The 21,875-nt window shown below is 49.1% G+C and overlaps 1 protein-coding gene across 1 annotated transcript in view; it reads left to right on the forward strand.

Moving 5' to 3' along the window:
• The first annotated feature begins 1,199 nt into the window (after nt 1-1,199).
• Nucleotides 1,200-21,875, forward strand: part of OLFML2B (olfactomedin like 2B) — a 38,246-nt gene continuing 17,570 nt past the window's right edge. The window contains exons 1-4 of the mRNA XM_037825485.1: nt 1,200-1,782; nt 4,166-4,429; nt 6,372-6,479; nt 17,162-17,338. Coding sequence (XP_037681413.1) covers nt 1,609-1,782; nt 4,166-4,429; nt 6,372-6,479; nt 17,162-17,338 — 723 coding nt within the window. The 5' untranslated portion in view covers nt 1,200-1,608. The remainder of the gene's footprint in view (nt 1,783-4,165; nt 4,430-6,371; nt 6,480-17,161; nt 17,339-21,875) is intronic.

The raw sequence follows: 21,875 nt of genomic DNA on the forward strand, positions 1-21,875 counted from the left end.
CAGAAAAGATTTGATTGGTTACATTGTGCGTGTGTGCATGTGTGTGTGCGTGTGTGAGATTTCCACAAGTCCAGATAGCCAGAACCTTGGATTTTTATTCATAAACTGGGATCGTAAAAACCATTTACAAATGTGTTTGTCAACTACCATCATTTAAATGAGCTGAAGTCTCCTTAGTTGATTGCTTAGATTATTCCAGTCTTCATTCCTTAGCATGAGATTAGGTGCTTTAATTCCAAGAATGCATAATACCTTTCACGTCTTTGAGGGGCCTGGCTTTTTTCCATATTTCAAGAGTGAGAATTGTCCCAGAAGGCACAGTGCCTTTCCTTAAATCCACAAATTGTTAATCTTTACAGTAGGTCTACAAAAGGGTCACTATTTAAGGAACATTGTAACATAATCCCAGGCTCCTAGAGATCATCTTGTAACAGAAACCTGAGAGACTTCTTCCAGACCATGAAGATATAAAGAGCTGTCCCCCTTCGCAATAATTTGATTCTCAGGCAGTAGCACCCCGCATGGGGACACGCAAAGAGTGTCAGAGACTTACGGCCACTCTCCTTTTATTTAATATTTATATGACTCATGACACACTCCAGCAGAGAGTTCGGTAATTATCCTCTGGGTGGAAGTATTACCAGGTACTAAAGCTGTGGCAAGCAAGCATACTACCAGTGGCGCTAAGTTCAAAGCTGCCGGAGATCTCGCCAAGAGTCAATTCAGGGACGAGAAACGCCCGAGAGCAAACGCTCCTGCTGTCCTGCCCCAGAGGCGATCAAGGAAGGACGCAGGGGTCCGTATTGGCTCGGGCTTGGAGTGCGTGCTCTGCGCCTGCCTCCCAACCCAGAGTAAACTCGCTTCTCTCTGCGAGAATGGGCACAAGGGACCCCCAAACTTCAGAAACCCCCCTCTAGGTAACTCCTCTCCGATCGTCATTTGCGGTCAGATGGAAGGAAAGGGGCGCCCTTCTGACGGCATCCCTCGCAGGCGTGCCCGGCAGCTGGCCCCGAGTGGGGGCGGGGTGGGTCCGTCGCCCCTCCGCCCGAGCCCCTTCGCGCTTCCCGGTCCTCCTCCTCCTCCGCGCCGTCACTGGCTGCATCCCCGCGGCCCCGGCACAATAGAGGCTCCGCCCCTCCAGCCGCGCGAGCGCTCCGCGGAGCCTTAGCCTAACCGCGCTCGCCGCCCGCTCGGCTGTTGCCTGCCCCGCGCTCCGCAGTGTCCCCGTGCGCCTCGAAGCTCCGCGCCGCCTGCCACGGCGCGCACCTTCCGCATCTGCTCACCCCTTCCACCTGAGCTCTCCACAGCGGGCGAGGTGCTCGGCTTGTCGGGGCCCTCCTCCACATCTCGCTTCACCTCCTCCTTACCGCGCCCCGCTCTCCACTGGAGCGGCATAATCGAGGGCTGCCCAAGTCGGGAAGGAGATGCTCAGGGTCTCTGGGGCGCACCCTCCTGTCCCGCTCAGCCGCACCCAGCTTTGGAAGACACTCTGAGCAGCCATTCTCGAGCTCCAGCTGAGATACCTTCTCGCCTAGACTCCAATCCTTGCCTAGACCCCCGACCCCAACGTTTTCCCAAGGGGCCGGGCCCCCTCTTGTCGTGTCCCTCATGGCCAAGCCTCTGCTGCTGGTTCTCTGCTTCGCTCTGGTTGCGGCTCGGGGCTGGGAATCCAGCACTCCCCCCACGGGAACCAGCGAGCCCCCAGACCTGCAGACGGTGGCGCCCACGGAGGACGAGACTCTGCAAAATGAAGCGGACAACCAGGAGAACGTTTTATCTCAGGTAGGATGCAAGTCCCATGCCCACCCGTCCTGTCCCAGGTAGTGACAAGGTCCCGAAGATGGTCCTTGCTGAAGCGTTTGGGGGTAGCTGTTTCTCCTTCCATTACTAGAGGGAAAGGCATTTGCTTTTCATTTATCAGAATATTTTCTCAAGCAGAGGGACACGGGTCCTCCTTTCAGAATCACGGGTCTTTCAAAACTGTGGAATAAGGAGAAAGAGAGAAGGGAAGACTCCACACATCTTCCTGAGAGAAAAGCAAAGCAAAAGAAAACGAAGCAAAAACCCAACACCAAAACTTTGTGGTTAAAGGGTTGTGAAAAATATGGTCACCTCTTGTGTGTCTGGCTGAGTGTTTGTCAGAATCAGAATGTGTAAACAAGCAGGTGTGTTGGAAGCAGATGGTATGACCCATGGACTCGATATTTCATGGTATGGGATGAGACACCCAGGCAGAAGCATGGGGTGAAGACAGAACAGCAGCATGTGTGATGAATGTGAGACGACCCAAAAACGTGGTTTGACCAACAAGACTGTGTATTGGGGTGATAGATTGGAGATGCAGCTCCATGCAAATCTGACAGACTGTCAGTGGGAGCCCAGTGGCATATGATGGTGATGGGCTTCCTAATGTGTCCATTTGCATAAGACTTTCACTTGTTTTCTTGAATCTTCAAACACCCTTATAGCCATTCTATAGATAAGCAGCATGAGGTTCTCCCACCTCGTGTCAGGGCCTGCAAGGGGCAGTTCTCTCTGGAGTGTTTCTTTCCTGCTCCCCAGAATTGGCATGATGACGTGTGGTGGGTGTCACCGTAATTCTCAGGATGAAGGAAGGATACCTGTGCCTCCACTGAGCCCTTGGATGGGGTCTTGTCTCCTTCCTTAAGAAAGAATCGTCAGGTCCACTTTGGGATTTTTCACACACTGGTCTTCTCACCCTTCCTTTAATAGTTATGCTAATATAAGCTCTATAACCCACCCACAACCTCTCATTGACCCCTAAATAGAAAATACATAAAAATCCTTCACATTGAGGCTCTGGAGCACCATCAACAAAAGCTTTCCTGAAACCCGAGCACCTTGAAAGGAAGGAATCCACCCAGGGTTTCAGAGTGGGGTAACATAGGAATCCAGGCAGAGCTTGAGAGAGCAGCCAGCCACGATTTACTGTCAGCCCATAGAGACCAGCCGCTGAAGTCACCCTGAACTACAGCTGCTTCTTCCACTGATCCATTCTGTATTTGACAAGGGCTCTAAAACAAATATTAGTATTAGAAGAAACCCAACCTTTGCAAGGAAAACATGACAAGCCTTCTTCCACCCCAGAAAGCATCCCAGGAACATTTCCATTCAAACAAGCTCAGTGCCTGCCTGCCAGGGTGATTAGTCAAAATCAGGAACTCTTCTCTGTGCCTGGAAGGGGAGCCCTGGTTGTGGGGATGCAGGGCTTGTTGGAGAGGAGCTGGGCAAGAGCTTTTTCCCCAGCAAGTGTCCAGGGTGGGGGCTCCAGAATGTCTGCTGCTGCATATTTTCCTGCTTGGGGAGACTGGCAGGGGCAAGCACTCAGAAGGAAATGATTAGCATTGTAGAAGCAGCAAGCAAGGGTTGCCAGTTTGCTCTCCTGGCTTTGGCCTGGGGTCCAGGCTGAGTAAACTTTACTGACTCTGGACCAATCTTCTCCTCCCAACTTTCTTTTGCCAAATCCAATTCATCCCTCAAGGCCTAGATCAAATGCCACTTCCTCCAAGAAGTCTTCCCTGATTCCTCATCTGGAGCCACTCTCTCCTGTTCAAGCTCACACTGCATATTATCTCTGCCTCTCTGGGGTGCTTACCACTCTCTGCTTTATGTGACTGCTATTTATGTACCTCCTGCCTTTGAGAGCAGGCTGTCTGGTCCTTCTCTTTACCTCTCACAGCACAGTCCCTAGAAGGCTCTCAATAGATGTTGAATGAATGAGTGAGGATAGAAGTAAGTGGTCTTCAATTTTTGAATATCAACTTTCCAGTCCCTCCTTTAACCCCTTCTCCTTTTTCTCTTTCCATCTAAACCTGGATTCTAGCTGAAGGCAAGGGCTGTTGGAAGAATGATGGAGCTCATTTGTTTTTTTCCTTTAAATGATGAAAGGCTGAGGCCCCCTGAGAAATGCACAGCTTTCCAAGACAAACGAAGAATGCTGAACTCAGAGTGCCTTCAAGGAAATTTCAGAGTCAGCAGATTGCGTTGCGATGACCTATTCACTCCGTGGTTCAGAGTTGTCTGAGCCCTCTGGCTAGTGCAGGACTTTGACAGAGTAAATGGAGAGCCTCCTTCAGGTGCCTGGCTGACGCCTGTGTTTGCACACCCCTGAATCTGTTTTCTCTCTCTCTCTTTCTGCGTCCAGTTGCTGGGAGACTATGACAAGGTCAAGGCTGTGTCCGAGGGCTCGGACTGTCAGTGCAAGTGTGTGGTGAGACCCCTGGGCCGAGATGCCTGCCAGAGGATCAACGAGGGGGCCTCCAGGAAGGAAGACTTCTACACAGTGGAAACCATCACCTCGGGCTCGTCCTGCAAGTGTGCCTGTGTCGCACCCCCTTCGGCCCTCAATCCCTGTGAGGGAGACTTCAGGCTCCAGAAGTTGCGGGAGGCTGACAGCCGGGACTTGAAGGTAGAACCTGGTGTCATGGACGAGATGGAGCTTTAAACTAGCTCAGGACTCCTGGGGATGTAAGGCCTTTGAATAGGTAGAACCCATTTTGGACTTCAAAGGCAGTCAGGTCCTGGCCCCTAGAGTGTTGCGTGTGGATCCACCCAAGACTAGTGATCTGACAAACCGATAAATTTTAGCTCTGGTGTCTGAAGGGATGGTGAGACAAAGTGTGCCTGCTTCTCCTTATGGAGCCAGGGAAGCCCGGCCTGTGAGCAGCTGCCCGGCCCAGCTGGCCAAAAGAACTCGGTGTTCTCTTCCAGGAGAAGAGCTGCATGATTTTCTGTCAGCCTAGCAGACATCCTGAAGAGGCAAGAGACACCCAGAGAAGAGTGAGCCTTTCAGTCCTTAGCATAAGGGCTGGGGTGAGCCAGGGAAAGAGAGGCCTGGAGCCTGTTCTAGACCCAGTCATCAAACCATGACGAGGCTCCAGAGGGTGGGGACTCTCAGTGAAGTCCTAGCTGGGGCAGCCCGTTGGGTTGGCTTAGCCTTCATTGGATCCTACACTTTCTCCTTCACTTGGAACCAGGTTGGTCTGTCACCACTTGCTGAGTAATCCTGCTTAAGCTGTTTAACTTGACTGACCTCAGTGTCCTTGAGTAAAGGCAGAATAATAACATCTACTTCACAGGGTTGTTTTGAGAATCAATGAGATAACAACAACTGAGTACTTGGCACAATGCCTGGCATAGCCTTAGGACTCAATAAATACTAGTTCCATGAATGAATGACAACACAATGTAGCAGTGCTGTACTTGGCACCTGATACACACTCAGTAACCGTTAGCCTTTGATAGCTCTTCACGCAGAGTACTGCTTACCAGTACAGTGAGCAGCCCAGGCTTTGTCCACATCACTCAGAGCTGCATCTCTGCCATGAAACTACTTTCTGAACCTAGTGCCACAAGTTACCCAGTGATGGGATTGGACTCTTGAGAGGGCTTCTGGAACAAGAGCAGGCAAAATTTTCTATTAGGAATCAGAAAATCGTCCTAGTACAAACTAACCAGCTCTTCCATGGCTCTTACCCAGACTTCAGCCACTATTTTCTGGTGGTGAGGAAAGAGATTGTCTTCTTAACTTGAGTATTTCAAACATGCGATTCTTTATCTGGAAGCAAGGCTGAGAGATGAGTAGGGAGCAGAGATTGCAAAAGTGTGGCCGGGCAAACTCCTCCAGGGACTGGTCCTTGGCAGGGAGGCTCAGCTCAAGCATCTCCTCTGCCCCCTTTGCCTGTACTCTGTATGCTCTGATGCCACCAGAGCCTCAGCTACCTTCCTCCCAGTGGCTCTGTACTAGCAGGGGAGACAGTGTTGAAAAAGCTTAGAGGTGCTGGGTGTCCTGTGGCAGCTTGTCCCCTCCCAGATGGGCCATTGGGTCTCTCTCTACCCCAGGGTCATTTCAGCTATCAGTGCTAAAGAAAAACTTGTTGGTGCCCCAGAGCCTTCACTGACTATGAAGTTGAGTCAGAAGCATATCCTCAAGGCATTGAAGTTTATAAGCCACTTTGTTGACTATTTATAGATACCCTGTTATGGGCCAGGTACGTAGGTTATCTTGGGAAAACAAAGATGATTAAGACATAAACACTACTTTCGAGGAGCTCACAGCCTAGTAGGAAAGATAGACATGTATGTGACTGAAGGATTTAATAAAAGAGGCATGAATGGTTTGGCAAAGGTGTTTACTCGTTCTTGTAGGCTTCTCCCATTTTCTGACCCAAATATTCCAGAAGGCAGAATACAGCTACGGCATTGGGCTGGCCCATGTCCCCACCTACACAAATGCCAGTTTCAGAGGACCCACCTCTCAATTCCTGATAGTGGCTTCCCTGTTGAGCCTCCAACGTGGAGAGCTGACAGGTTCCACAGCCCTGGCCTCACCCCTTGCCTTTTTTTCCTAGCTCTCCACCATCATAGACTTGCTGGAAGGAGCTTTCTATGGTCTGGATCTCTTGAAGCTGCATTCAGTCACCACCAAACTGGTGGGACGAGTGGATAAACTGGAGGAGGTAAGGAAGATTTTCATTTCTATATCTTTCTTTTGATCAGGCCTCAAAAAGGATCAAACTGCCCACCATATTTTTTCAAAAAAAACATGTTTACCCTGACTAGACTTAACCCATTCTATTCTTTGGAAAGGAAACACATACATAAAACATTCATCCACAATCATGACAAATTATTGGTGACAAAGAGAAACAGTGAATTATAAATGTAAATATATTCTTTTTTCATATATAAGGAGCATTTTACCAATGCATTTTTATTTTTACCTTGACTTCCAAGAAATTCAGAGCTAAATGAAATGTAAAAATATTATAAGCATCTTAAGTCTGGTTTTAAGGTAGAGTCATCTTTTTCCTGGGTTTGTGGTTGCCTGTTTCTTATTCTGGTTTTATTTATTTTTTAAGCTTTCAGGTGCATGCTTGTGTGTGCTTGTGTGTGCGCAATGTCATGCACACGCAGGGTAATCCACCTCAAATCCATTTTGAACAAAGAAGAGATAAAAATGACTACTATTAAACAATATTTCCTACTGGAAAACATTCAGGCTGATCACCCCCAGGTGGTGATGGACTAGCTGTACAATTATCTTAGACACTAAGATACCACATTATTTTGACTGAATTCCAGACTGATGCACAGCTGGTGTCATGATGTGATAATGGCACACAGAAGTTGTTACAGACACAATCATAATGATGACTTTAAGTTTTGTTGAAACTCTTTAATATATAGATAAATAGTTTAGTTACCAGAAAAATAACAATCACCATTCAGCCTTACTGGTAAGAAACTTATATGTATGAGCCATTAACTGGCATCCAGTTCTTGGACTGATACTTGAAACATTGACTCATAGAGCGGCAGCATTAAGTAGAAACCTATTTAATTTTTAGACCATTACTGTCAGTGGTAAATTTAATAACAGAATGACTGTAAACATATCCATTCCTCATGACAAAGTGGGCTTTGGGAAGTGTATCATGGAGGAGCTTAGGTTCCCTGATGGGTGATCAGTAGATGTAGGATGTGGAATCTGGAAAAGATAAGGAGCTCTGGTTTGTGGTAGAATGATCATTGGAGTCAGGAGAGAGTGAATCAGTCTTGCTTTGCCACACCGGGCAGCCATGTGGCTTGGAGTAGATCACACCTCTGAGCCTTACTTTTTCCGTCTGTAAAGTGGGATTGGTGTCCTTTATGTTGCATGATTGCTGAGGGGATAAAAGGTGAGCTAGTCATCATGAAAATAGTTTGAAATGGTTAACTGAAGCGAGGTGCTTGGGTTTTGACCAGGGAGTGAGTGGGGCAAACATTCCCACATTGCTTTGCCAAGATATCTGGGCCAAAGATGATGAAACACAGCCGTTGCAAGGATCTGTTTGAACACGCTCCTCCCACTCCTAACAGTGTTCCTGGCAAGTGGGGCCCATTCTTTCTCCACCCACCCTTAGGCTTGCCACTCCTGTGTTATGATGAAGTGTTTTCTAAATATGGCCATTTACTCTGGGATGGTGGGGAGGTCTGCGGTCACTTCAGGTTATGAGGCTGATGAGAAGGCTCAGGGCTTTGTGGACGGGTTGAGGTGGGCAACAGGAGCATATCAGTCCCCTCCTCACTTTCTGCCCACTCTCCCTGGAGGGGCTTCTGAGACGCCCAGGCCCCTGAGTGCCTTGCATCTCTCCTTTCCCAGTGTTGACAGCTGGAATGATGAGATTTGGCATGGCCAACCCTGTCCTCCTCCCGGTAGGACTTGGCCCACACACCCACATCACGCAGGCGTCAAACTCTTCCTCATATTTAAAACCATTTTCTGTCCTTTTCGGATGAGTTCAAAAGGAATTAAATCAGGGTTCAGCACTGGAATCATGCCTCTGTTTCCCTTGGCCCCCAGAAATATCCAAACCTGCAATGTCTCTTTAAAAGAGGATTGCATGTCCGCAGGAACAGAGGGATGACAGCCACCTCTTCGTCTTTCACCTGATAGTTGGTTTTCAATTCTGTCTGATGAACACAGACTGGGAAAGATAGTTGGGGGTAAAGCCCAGAACCTCCTGAGGCCAAGGTCAGGTGCTCAGCCTCTGAGAAGGCCAGTGGGCTGCTCTCTGCTAAAGAGCCGGGAGCTCTTTTCCAGCCTTGTCCAATAGCTGATGTTCTCCCTGCTGGCAAAGGGTAGGAGTGGGTGACTTTGGTGCAATGCCACTGTCCTGGAAGGATACTGTCTTCTATGCAGTCATACAATAACTGAGTATGCACCAAAAATATTGTTCGTTACATTGATGAGAATCTCTCTTTTTAAAAAATGTGGTGTTTTTAGTAGCAAAAACTGGACCTTTATAAAAATGATAATACTTTCTTACATTTGTATACATTTGTATAGCATTTTCTTACATTTGTATAAAGAATTCTACATGCGTTTAGTCCATTTGTTCTTGTGAGCTGGGTAGTATGTGAGGCCTAAAGAAATTAGATGACTGGCCTAAGATCATGGTGCTGGGAGGTGTAGGGCTGAGCTCAGGCCTTCTGGTTCCTGGTCCAGGGCTCTTTCTAATCAACCCTGTATTTAATTTTTCTTGAAGCATTGCTGTCTGCCCTGCAAGTGTTAGTTTTTCCTCACTAGAACTTAAAACAATAGCTCTTCCAAGGGAATTTCTAGGCAGAACCAGGGCTAGAGCCTATAGATCCCATTAGGATTAAAGAGGATTAAAGTTGCATTGGGGAGGGTCCCACCTGGGGACAGGCGCAGACCCCTGTTACCAGGGTCGGTGGGAGGTTTCCCCAAACCAGGCAGTCTAAGGCACAGGGGTGGTGCACCCAGGGTGCTGTGATGTGACAGTAGAGTCCTTGGATGGGTCTCGGGCCCCTGGGCCCGTCGAGTAGAGTGCCATCGCTCGCTGCGAGGTTCAGCCACTGGTGTCCTGGCTTGTGCTGGCCGACTCTGGCTGCAATGTTCGATAATTGAAAAGGCAGAAAGTTCGGTAAGTGGAAAAACATTCCTTCTCCAGACTGGCTCTGCAGGGGGAATGGATGTGATATTCTGCTCCTGGTCCTTGGATATTCTTAAATCCCAAGGGGAGTTCTTTGGAAATCAAACAAAACAAAAGGGGTCAGATCGGAGGGGCGTTTGTCTCAAAGTCAGATCAGTGCTTGGCAGTATAAGTGGGGACATGTGTGTACCTCGAGTATACGGGAGGATGGATGAATGGAAACTCCATTTGCAGATGAAGGAGAAAGAAATAGAATCTGAACTGTCCAGAGTCCCACATCTTGGTAAAATCAGCTCCAGGAACTCTGATCAGTGCAGTGGTTTTTGTTAAGCTTTTGTTTTAAATCACGAAAATAATGCATGCATGGAAATGTGCATCAACAATGAGTGTAATGCATATACCCGTGTAACCACCACCCAGTTCGTGTAATAGAGCACTGTAACACCCTCAAAGCCTGTTCTGTGCCCTTTCCTACCCATACACACTCCCACTATCCTGACTTTTATGTTAATCATCTTCCTTGCTTTTCCTTTTACTATTATTATCTGAAGATACATCCCTAAGTACAAAAGTTTTGCCTGCTTTTGAACTTTAAATATATAGAATCTTACAGAATATTGAGTATGTGTGTTGGGCTTCTTTCATTCAACTTTGCTTTAAATACTTAGGTTGTTTTTGTCTTCATTCTATTTTACTGCTGTGTAGCATTCTATTGCATAAATATGCCACAATTTGTATGTCTTTTCTACTGATGATGGATAAGTGGGTTGTTTCTTGTTTCATAATTCATAAAAGCCCCACAAACATCCTTGTACATGGACCCTGGTGCTTACATCCATGTGTTTCTCTATGGAATATAACTAGAAATGGAAATGCTAGCTCATTAGTTATGTTTATCTTCAGCTTTAGGAGATATTGCCAAACTGTTTTCCAAGGTAGTAGCACAAGTTTACACTTCCTCCAACAGGGTATGAAAGTTCCTGTTGGCTCACACGCATCTTCACCAACACTTGGTATTGCCAGACTTTCTAATTTTTGTCACTTTGGATGGTATATCTTAGTAGGGTCATTCACTGTGTTCTAAGAACTTAACCCCCCAAACATCTCTCCTGCCCACCTGGGGGAGGCCTGAAATCCCATGGGCATTCCTTTAGAACTGGTCTAGGAAGAAGTAACACCCAGGTGGTCCTCAGTCCCAGAACTATGGAAGAGCCAGACTGATCCTTTCCTAAGAGTGGCTGGGAAGGGGAAGGGGTGAAGGAAGTATGGGTGTGCTTGGGGGTTGGGTGTGTTTTGGAGTTGGGGTGGGTGCAGAGCATAAGTACCAGTAGAGATGAGAAACAGAAGTGTAGAAGGAAAGCCTGTAGCTTCCCAAAGCAAACCCTGTTGATTGTGTATAGACTTGACTGTGGCACTGATTCAGCTCAAGGACTCCCACCCTGAGCCTCAAGTGCACCCAGGAATCCAGTGACTTGTGGGCTGCCTAGGCCTAAAACTGGATTCTGAAGGCGGCAGGACTAGAGGCACAGGCAATACCTGGTACTACCTGCTGCTTCCAGAAGCAAAATCGTTACCAAAGTAAAGAGAAAAGAAACAGAGGGGCAGCTCATTAAAATAATTTTTTCTAGCATCAAGGCTTAGCGGGATTAAGTCATTTCCATAAAAACTGCAAATCCCTGTGAAGAGGTGCCCCACTCCCCACTTAGCTTGCAGGATACCTGTAAACGTATGACTGTGTACACATATGCCTTTATGTTTGTGTGGGGTGGGTGGGTGAGGGGTGGGTAGTTCTTGCAGACCTCCAAGCTTTCCAAAGTATGAATCTTGTTGCTGAAGTCCTGCCCCTCTGGTGTGTGAGACGCTTCTCTTCCCGTTGCACCTGCCTGCTGGAGTTTGCAAACCCCGACCGGGAGCACAGATGGGCACCAGGGAGCCTTGTATGTCACCTGCAGCCTTTTCTCTTGATAATGTGCATCTGAGTGAGATTTAAAATCTATGATCGATTTACCAGACCCAGAACTGGCCCCCTCCCCAGAATGTGCTGGCACAGGCATTGCTGAGGGCTTCTCCCCCAGACCTAAGGATGTGGTGCCTTTTGTGTTTCAGGCCTGGAAGGCATGATCAAAGGAGGATTACTGATGCTTGGGGGATATATCTTTTCACCGTTAGAAAAATGTAACTTCCATCTGGGCAGGCCTGGCCATGAGTTAGGGGAGCTGTCTCTTTCCCGGCCTCCTCTTTTCCCACCAAGACACTCCAAGTGCTTCCTCCTTTTCCAGATCACACCTGCTTCCAGAGAAGGGGCTGCTGTGAGTTGCTTGGCTCTTCCCCTGACTCAAGTGCAGCCTTGGAGAGGAGTTTCTTACCTTCTCTTACTTTAGTGTCCTCAACCCGTGAAAAGGGAGAAGGTCGGATGATAACGTTTCTAAGATACATTTCAATTCTAACATTATTTAATTCTATTTGCATTTTAATATGCGCTCAAGTCAATTTATTACCTCTCCTGGGGTTATAGAGATTTCAAATATGATTTGTCACTGTAGAACTAAAGGTTTTGTCTTTGGATAAAGAGGGTTGAGGTCTGAGAGTCTCCATTTGCTGGCCTAGGAACAGCATATAGCTGTCAGGAAGTGAGGGAGCTTGTGGTTCTATTTTAAGGGGTGAGGTTACCCCTAATACAGGAATTCATTGTCAGAGACCTGGGACCTATTGGTCTACTTGTCTCACTCCCTTCCAGGCTGTGGACTGCTTGAGGGCAACCTGGGTCTGTCATCTGTGCTTCCCAGGCCTTAACCCAGCACCTGATGTGGCGTAGATGCTCAACAGCTGTGTAGCTAGATGAGCGATGGCGTGTGGCGGCTGGCGGCTCTCTGAACCCAGGCCTGCCTGCCTGTCTCCGTCAGCTGTGGCAGAGGGATTGTGCCGCGGCTGGCCTGTCCCGCTGTCAGCTACCTTACCAGGGGCAGGAAGCAGCTGTCGGCTGGGATGGCTGTCCCAAGCCATCTGGTCCTAATTGTGTCCTGGAGGGCTCAGAGGGAGGAGGGAGGGGCAAGCTGACAGGAACTTTGGGCCCAGCCACTGTGGGCTAGTTACCCCCACTTCAGTCATGCAAGGAGCCTGTCCCCTCTGCCCTCAAACTTGCCATCTGCATCTGAGCCCCTGTGTGCATCCAGCCATCTCCCGGTGGGGTCTGACACCCACAGACCTCCCAGGCAGCTGCCACATCTGCCCATGGGTTTGTGGCATGACTTGGGGGCCCAGGTGTGGCCTAGCTGCAGCCAAGCTTAGTTTCCCCCTCCATGTATCTAGTGTGTCTCTCCACATGCACACCAGCCTAGAGTCCTCTCCTTCCTGCCTGGTCCAGCCACACCAAGCCTTAGCTCACCCTTCCTTTCCTACCTGGATATCTGCTACTGAGATCCCAAAGGCTTACTCCTGCTCCAGTTTCACTTACATTTATTGGGCCCTATTTTGCACCAGGCACAAATGAACATCCATCACCTCATTCATTCTCCAGACCCAGCCTGGTGAAGTAGCTCATTATTTCCTTCTCTTTTTGACTTGCCCCCCATTATATAATCAGGTCCAGGTGGTGTGGGTTTCATACCTGGTCTTTTCACCGTGCATACCTCCTTCCATAGTTCTGGTTGGAAAACAAGTCCGCCGAGTGCTCCAGCAGTCTGCCCCTCAGTTATCTTTCCCACGGGTCCCAGTGGTTTTGGCTTCAACTGCTACCTGGTCTCACCCAGGCACATCCACACGTGCTCAGTCTCTACCCCTGAAATAGCCTTTTCCCGGCACCTATTCCAACCTGGCTGTGTCGGACCCTGTGGCTTATCACAGCTGGACTCCGACCAACTGTGCTAGCCAGTGCTGACTGCCAGCTGTACCCCCACCTCCACCCATACACTGGTTACCCCCTTGCCCAGGGACCCTGCCTGGTTTGTATGCTTTCTCCCCTTGGGTATCTGTGCACCCGGCTGTCCTCAGCAGTGGACACCTGTCGCCATCTGGCAACATGGGCTTGGTCCTGGCAACTACCCTCCAATGCCCAGCTGCATGCCCCTGAGCACATGGTGCTTGTTCTGTGAACACCTGTCAGTTCCTTGGCTCTGCCTAGCCCAAGAACTCATGACAGAGTTCCCAGACCTTTACTTGCTGTGGTCGTCCAGGCCTGCTGTGCCAGGCCTCCGTCTGCCCGTTCTTCCTCCTCCCTCCTCCCCTCCCTCCCCTTCACAGCACCAGGGGCGCTTGCCCCTGCCCCGTAGGCACCCTTCCCACCTCCTCTGCCACGTTGCCAGCACTGCCCACGAGCCAAGTCGCACACACCATAAATGTCACAGCTGCAGCTGTCCCCGAGAGGAAGCGCCTGAGGCATGAGGTCATGGGGTTCACCCTTCTGCCAGGTGGGATTGAGAGCGAGCTCCCTGGGTGGGCAGCATGCCCGCACCCCTGCCAGAGGCCCTGAGTGTGGGGAGAGCCAAGCCCTGCGGAGGAGTGGGGAGCTCTGTGAGGCCAGCAGCCCCCAGGATTGGAGGTGGCTGGGGGGTGGGGGTGGGGGAGACAAGGACCTGGGGGACACCAGCTGACTTGGCCATGCAGGCCAATGAGTGATGCCACCGCCAGCCTGGTGTTTTTTCAGGCGGCTTTGCCCTTCCCAGGAGGGGAATAAACTATATTACTCCTTTGGGTTCTCAGGCACAGGCCTTCCTCAAACCCTCCCCTATGGAAATTCAGAATAATACCTCCTCACTGAAACCAGAAAGTGGATTGGAAATTTGTAAATCAGTGAGAAGGGGGCCCTCTCAGGGTCTAGAAACCCCAAGATCTGGGGGGAGGGGTGGTGCAGGCACTAAATCTACAGTGCTGCCCCTTCTCTTTACAGTGGCTGCACCCTCTTTCAAGGGTGTTCAGGAATCAGGTGAGATCTTGTTTTAAAGAGTGAAGATATTTAGGTAAAGCCCTCAAGTGCATCCAGAGCTCCGGCACTTTCAACTGGAGCCTTGGGCCCGCGATGCACAGCGGAGGATGACACCCCTCAGTTCCTGCCTTGGAGAAACGTTGTCAACCTCCCTGAGGAGTCCATCCCTGCATCCTTTATGTTGCCCCGATTTAGTTTCTTCAGGGCATTTTTTGCCAGCAGGTATTTTCTTGTTTACTGCTTGCTTCCCCTAATGGGGCATGGTCTTGCCCATGCCGGACCCCTCTCAGCACCGAGAACTGAGCACATGGATGTGTTAATGAAGACGGAACACTGAATCCCTGAACCTGGTGGCCTTTGGCATCTGTTTCAGGATGTGAGAGCTGCAGGTGGGAGATCCAGGGGCTGCTCTTAGCCAGTGCCCGGGGATGAACAGAAATTCTTGAATCCCCCTATGACCAGGAACTCTTCCTGTGGGCCCCAGAAAGGCCATGGCTCTCTCACACACCCTTTTCCAGCAGCCACACCACCCTGCCCACTTTTATGGCAGTGTTTCTCAAACTTTAATGTGGAGGCCAATTGCCTGGGGATCTTGTTAAAATGTAGATTTGGATTCATCAGGTCCGGGCCGGGGCCTGAGATTCTTCATTTCCCACCAGCCCCTGAGTGGCGGCCATTCTGCTGGTCCGTGGACTTTACTTGGAGGAGGCAGGATTTATGGGAGTCCAACATTTCTGTGCTTCTCTGCATAGGTGTTTCATCCCTTTGTATATCCCAAGACCTAGCTGCAAGAGTTCATGGGCTCCTTTGTTGAGCCTAATGTGGCTCGAGGGCTGGCTGAGTGCCAGGACCATCTCCCAGGGTTCTAAGTGATCCAGAAAGTGAAGTGAAGAAGCCAAGTCCCAGAAGCTGAGGGCTGGGTCCAGCTCTGCCACTATTTTTATGACCTTGAGCTAATTACATCCTAACTCTGAGTTTCCCCATCTGTGAAATGAAGGGGTTAGTCTTGAGTTCTGGGGTCCATTCCTCATCATAACTCATAGGGGAATTGCTAGCATTATCTCCACTTTACAGATGAGAAAACTGAAGCTCAGGGAGCAATCTGCCCAGGGTCCCAGGCCTAGCAGGAGCAGTTTCAAGATGTGCACCAGACTGTTGCCTCCAGAACTGAGGCTCTTACCCATCGTGCTTGGCAGCCCTGACAACACCTCTCAGGAATGACAGCCTACTCAGTAAGACCCTCATTCTGGGTATTCTAGAAACATGATCTGTTTTGTGGGCTTTAACTCTCACAGTTAATTCTGTGCCACTTAGAGAAGATGGCTTGGCCTAAGCCCCACAGAACACATCGAGCTCATTTAGTGCTCAAAATTTGGCATGTAATGAAATGCCATAACAACAGCCTGGCTGGTGGTTCTGAGGGCTGGTTAGTTTCAGCAAGCACCTAGTGGGCTCTTCTGGGCAGCCCTTGCAGTAGCCACATGGAGCCACAGTGTCTGGGTGTCAGGGTACAAACCTACGCACCCCTCTGGCTCTCACCCCTTTTGCCTTCCCTCTGGGACATTTGTAGCCTCTTACCAGGCTGCAGGGCTGTACTGGGCACTATGGGGTGTTTGCACTTCCGGTATCTGTTTCATTACTGGAAGATGGAAAGCAAATGCTTCCTCTGTTTCACATGGTTTCTTCCTCTACCAGCCTCATAAACAGAGCCCAGAGGGGAAAATCGTATTAAAAAATAAAGATCATGGAAACCTTAGAATTGGGGTCAAAGTTGGACACTGTTGGATCTCAATGTTGCCAGCCTTCTCTAAAAGTAACTAAGAGGAGAGAAGGCATCTTTCAGCCTGCCAACAACCTTCCCATGATTCAGAGCCCCTTCAGCATCCAACTTCTCCAGGAAGCTGCCTCTGATGCCTTGGCCCCCAGTGCTCTCTCACCCTCCTCAGAGGTCACTGGTCAGATCTCGTGCTCGGCACTTACGAAACTTGATGTGGTTGGTCATCTTTTTCTTGCAGTGTGTGCCCTTTCTCCCCAGTTATGGTTCTCACTCCTACCTTCACTGCCCACCCCGAGAACCCAGGGATATTCAGAGGCTTGCCTTATGCCACAGTGCACCTTGGACACCCAGGAGGCCCTCATTAGTGGGAGTTGACTGAAACGTGGCTTTGGTCCTTTCTGGTATGAACCACGTCTGGAACACGGCTAATTGGCCAAGTGGGGGTCATTTAGGGAAACTGTTTCTATGGGTAAATAGGAAAGTTTGAAGCCAGTCTATCAATTTCCTATGTACATGATGCTTTTAAAGTGCTGGGGAATAGTTTGTGCCCATTAGAAAAGCAGATTAAGTAGATTTCTTTGGCAGCCTCTTCTAAAATTGCTTAGAAAACTCTTTTTTCATTAACCAAAGTACCAGTTCCCATGTATGGGGTGCAAGTGAGTGGAATTTTTTTGTAAAGTTCTTAACCACTACACAAGGGCAGATTGCGTACAAGTGACAGAAAAAGACCTATGTGTCCTGGTGGCCCAGGAACATGACCATGTAATTATTAGAAAAGCTAAGGTGATGTTGGGCAGTATTCCCAGCAGTTGGACATACTTGGGTAGGGCTGCCTTGGAGATAGCACAGGACTGGCTGTGTTCTCAGCCCTCATCACCTGTTGACTGAATTGTCAGCCTGTCTGTTGTGTCTCTGTGCTCTGAGCAGAAGAAGACTGCCAGCTGTCTCCTGCTTGTCCTCAGAGGACTTTCATGGATCCTCTTTGAAAATGTTTTGTTTTCTCAGGAAGTTTCTAAAAACCTCACCAAGGAAAACAAGCAAATCAAAGAGGACATGGAAGAAATTCAGACCGAGATGAGCAAGCGAGGCAAGGAGAACTGTTCCAGTTACATCCTGGAGAGCATGCCGGACATCCGCTCGGCTCTGCAGGGGGACGCGGCGGCAGCCTATGCCCACCCAGAGGTACAGCCCCAGCTGCCAGAGGCCTCTGCTCACAGCCCCAGAAAATGTGACCCAGCATCTCACCTTTGCTTAGAGCTTTTCAGGGTTTCCGTCCTTTTCATTGTCATGAGCTCATTTCATCCTTACGTGAGCTGGATGGGTTTGTTGTGGGCAGGATTGACATAATTTTACTTAACACTGAAGGCCAGAGGGGTTCAGTGGGCAGGTGTTGAAGCCAGGACTCAAATGTGGGCCTCTGGAGTCTCAGTCTCCATTCTTGTCATTATACCCCATTCGTGAGCGCCCCCCACATTTTTTAAAATCCAATTTTATTGAGATATATTTACATACTATAGAATCATCCAAAGTGTACAATCAGCTGTTCACAGTACCATCATATAGTTGTGTATTCATCACCCCAATCTATTTTTTGAACATTTTCCTTGTACCACAAAAAGTGAAAATAAGAACAAAAAGTAAAAAAGAACACCCAAATCACCCCCCACCCTATTTTCATCTAGTTTTTTGTCCCCATTTTCCTACTCATCCATCCATACACTGGATAAACGGAGTGCGATCCACAAGGTTTTCACAATCACACAGTCACCCCTTGTAAGCTATATTGTTATACAATCATCTTCAAGAGTCAAGGCTACTGGGTTGGAGCTTGACAGTTTCAGATATTTACTTCTAGCTATTCCAGTACATTAAAACCTAAAAAGGGTTATCTATAGAGGGCATAAGAATGCCCACCAGAGCGACCTCTCGACTCCATTTAGAATCTCTCAGCCACTGAAACTTTATTTCATTTCATTTCACATCCCCCTTTTGGTCAAGAAGATGTTCTCAATCCCACGATGTCGGGTCCAGATTCATTCCCAGAAGTCATATCCCACATTGCTAGAGAGATTTATACACCTGGGAGTCAGATCCACATGGGGGGAGGGCAGTGAGTTCACCTGCCGAGTTGGATTAGCTAGAGAGAGAAGCCACATCCGACCAACTCCCTGCATTTTTAAATAAAGAGGATGTGCTGGTTCATCTGGGACCATCCTGGTTCACTCCTGTGGTCCTGGCATAATTATTAATGGCACCCTCTTTTACTCTCAAAACATCCCAGTTTGGACAATTAAATTGTATAGTCCCCCTTATTTATAAGGCACTTTGTAATTTACTGTGTTCTTTCATGACTATACCACATGGTCTTATCACATCTCTGAAAAGCAACTAGGCTGAGATCAATATCCTCATTTTACAGATAAGGACACAGATCCAGAAATGTCCATGGTCTTCCTTGCTTGGCAAGGAAGTGGTGGCAGAGGCTCTCAAACCCCTGTCTCTTTCCACCCATTTGTGTCCCCAGCATGAAGCTACCCGTACATGGAGTGGAGTGTGGTCTAATGTGATGGAGAGATGCCAAAGGCCAACTTGTTCAAAAATACCTCCCATTTGGTGCTTGTTTCTTTTGTCTCCGGTTAATAAGTTGGGTTTGTGTGCTAATAGTTAAATATGTTACCACTTAATGTGTTGGGTTATCTCCTAAATTGATGTCCAAGAACCAAGCTTTAATTTGGGAGATAACCCAAAAAAGTAGGAGTGGAAATCAGTAAATTTTGATGACAGGACTCAAAGAGTGTGGGATGCTATTATCAAGGGGCCTGGATGGAGTATTTATAAAAGGTGTCCCTGGGAGACCAGGGGACAGCAGCATTTAAGAGAAGTCCTACTTACTTCACCTCATTGCCAAGGGTCAGTGGTGGAGGGCAGAGCTGGGGCACTCTGGAGTCTGGGGAGTGGATTATAGGTATACCACCGAGGGTCCCCTCAGCCCCGAGCAGGCGGGTTTGGTGTGGGATGATCAGGGCCTGGGACAGCTAGAGCCCCTGAGTTGGTTTCTCTGTGTGCCATGATGTGAAAAAAAGATTGGGAAGCATTGCTATGTAGGTCTCTGTTGCCTGGCTCCTTAAAAATTGTGGTAAGACAGGAGATAAGGCTGGATACATGGGATCGGGATTCCTGTGGAGCAAAACTCATCAAAGTGGTGCCAAGCGGGCTGCAGCTGTGGGTTTGGGAAATCGTGAGCACGTGTGTTCTGAAGGGAGGCTAGCAGGCAGATTAGGATGATAAAAGTAACAAGCATTGAAGAGATTGTGGCACCACCCTCCCCAATATGTAACTCAAAAACAATTCCAAACCACAAAATAAGTATAAGGAAGACCAATAATTTTCTGACTTTTCCCATGACTCCTCTGATGCCTTTTTGGAAATATCATATTCCTTCAAATTTTATTTTTATTCTCAGTTTTGGGTGTTCCTGACTTGCTGGGCTACAACCACGTGCTTTGCCTGCTTCATGGGTCATCCGTGAGCAGGTCTGAGCCAGTAAACCAAAGAGCCAGAAGACATTTGGGCTGGAAGGGAATTTGGAGGCACCTGCTCATCACACCTGGTGTCACCTCATCACAGCCCACCTGGCATCCTCAGCCTGCCCGGCTGCCCAGAGTCAGGCGTCCCCTGCCCTCTCCAGCTTTCCCATTTCCCGGTCTGCTAAGCGTGAGAATCCATCTGTTGTCTTGATGATGCATTATGTGGTGTGTTCAGGAACCCAGTTCAGATTTCCTGAGGGCAAACAGCAAACCAAATCAAACACACCAAACTTCTGTTCTCCTTGCTCAGCAAAGTCCTTTTTCCCTCCACCAGTCCTCACTCTTCACACTGCTGAAGTTAGCACAATCCACCCAAACTGGGTGTGAGGGGCAGGGGCGAGTAGGGGAGGGTAGAGCGGAGGACTAGACGGGGGCTGAGAAGGGGGAAATGGTGAAGGAGGCCCAAGGGTAGGATCTTCCTCTCCCTTTTGAACCCGCTGTCTCTTTGGTGAACCCTAGAGGCTGCAAAGGGGGCATATGGGGTATATGGTTTGACTGTTTATTTTCAGGGTTTTCATAGGTGATGTCGGGGATTCTCGGAATGGTGAGTGGCAATTTCTTGGAGGCCTCTCTCCAAAAAAGTTCCTGCCTGGAGGGTTGGCAGGGAGCTCTTGGGGCTGGGTTGGGAGTGGAGAGGGCAAAGTGGGAGTGGGAACATCAGGATGCCAGGAGTTGAAGTCATACGACAGACTCTTGGATTAACAGGGGAGAGGGAATCAAAATTTGGTGGGGGCTGCTGTCGCCAGTGAATCCATGGAAATTATATGTTCTCTGGCAAAGGCTGTCCGTGGTTTTGCTCCATCTCCTTGGCTGGGAAAAAGAACTGCAGTTCCTGCCTGTCCCTGAGAGCCCGGAATTAAAGAGAGTTCCTGGGGTTTGCCACGAAGAAATGACAACCTGCTTTTGCAATGCAGAGGAAACCAGGGTTCAGCAATTAGATGCCCCAGAGCTTCTGAGTCAATGGCTGTGGCCTGGGCCTCCTGTCAGCCTCCCACGCGGCTCTTTCCAGTGGGAAATGAGGGATCCCCTAAGTCTGCTGGGTGGTTGCCAGACCATGGCCCCGAGGACCTGAGGATGTAGACAAGTTTCTGGATGGCAAACCAGTCAGTTCTGTGGTCACAGCTGTGGACAGTGCGGCTTGATATAAGGATGAGCACAGGCTCTGAAAGCCTGTAGCCCCAGGTCTGCTTGCTGGTGCTATGACTTAAGGTGTCCACCTCTCAGCCACTTAATTGATTGCCTTTCAACCAAATAACTAAGTCACTTGGAGCCTCGTTTTCTCATCTGTAAAATGTAGATAATAATATCTACCTTGCTCAGGTGTTGTAAGTGTTAATAGGTGCTCACTGAAATACATCGCCACCAACCACATATCCCCTGCACCTCTATGGAGGTCACCTCACCAGCAAGAACAAGGAGTCGAGGAAGGGGCAGGTAGCAAGAGTGGGGGGCTGTTTAGGGCACAGTCAGGCACAGTCTGCCTGCTTCCTCTGAGCAGTTCCATGCAGAAGGGTATCCCTTGTCTTCTAGGAGTCAGTCCACTGTGTGCTGGGGAGAGAGGGATGCATATCTAGGAGCTGCCGTATGCATTGTGCCATCTGGATGAGCTCTCTTGTCATGGGAAAACGGGTACAGACTTGGGGGTGTGCTTGGGAACAAGGACCCTGGGTTTCCTCCAGGTCAGATTTTAAAGATCAAAACAAGAGCCTGGGTTTGTTTCTTCCTGTGCAGCATGAGGAAGTTGGCCATAATTGCGGGGTCCCTGCCAGCTAACACTCAGTGACCCTCTCAGGCACTGGGCCTCTGGGGACAGAGGTTTTGTTTCCAGTGGGCTCTGCTCTCTGGGTGGATTTCACTAAAGTCTGGAAATCTCAGGATTTAAGGGAACTCACCACCTCCTGGTGAGAAGGGTTTTTTCCAAGGGGTTTGTGGCCCCAGGGATGGCATCTTCATTCTTTGGTGATTTGGCTCCTCATGAGAGCCAGGCTGGGCCACAGTCCCCTTAGATCCCCGCACACTTGCTGGTGGAGCCACTGCCCCTCAGGAGCCGGACCTGCCTGCAGAGTGGGCCCAACTTTGAGCACAGTCAGCTCACAGGCTTTGCTCCCAAGGTCCTTCACTTTTATGGTGGG

The sequence above is a fragment of the Choloepus didactylus genome, chromosome 2 (genome assembly GCF_015220235.1).
Source record: "Choloepus didactylus isolate mChoDid1 chromosome 2, mChoDid1.pri, whole genome shotgun sequence".
Taxonomy (NCBI): domain Eukaryota; kingdom Metazoa; phylum Chordata; class Mammalia; order Pilosa; family Megalonychidae; genus Choloepus; species Choloepus didactylus.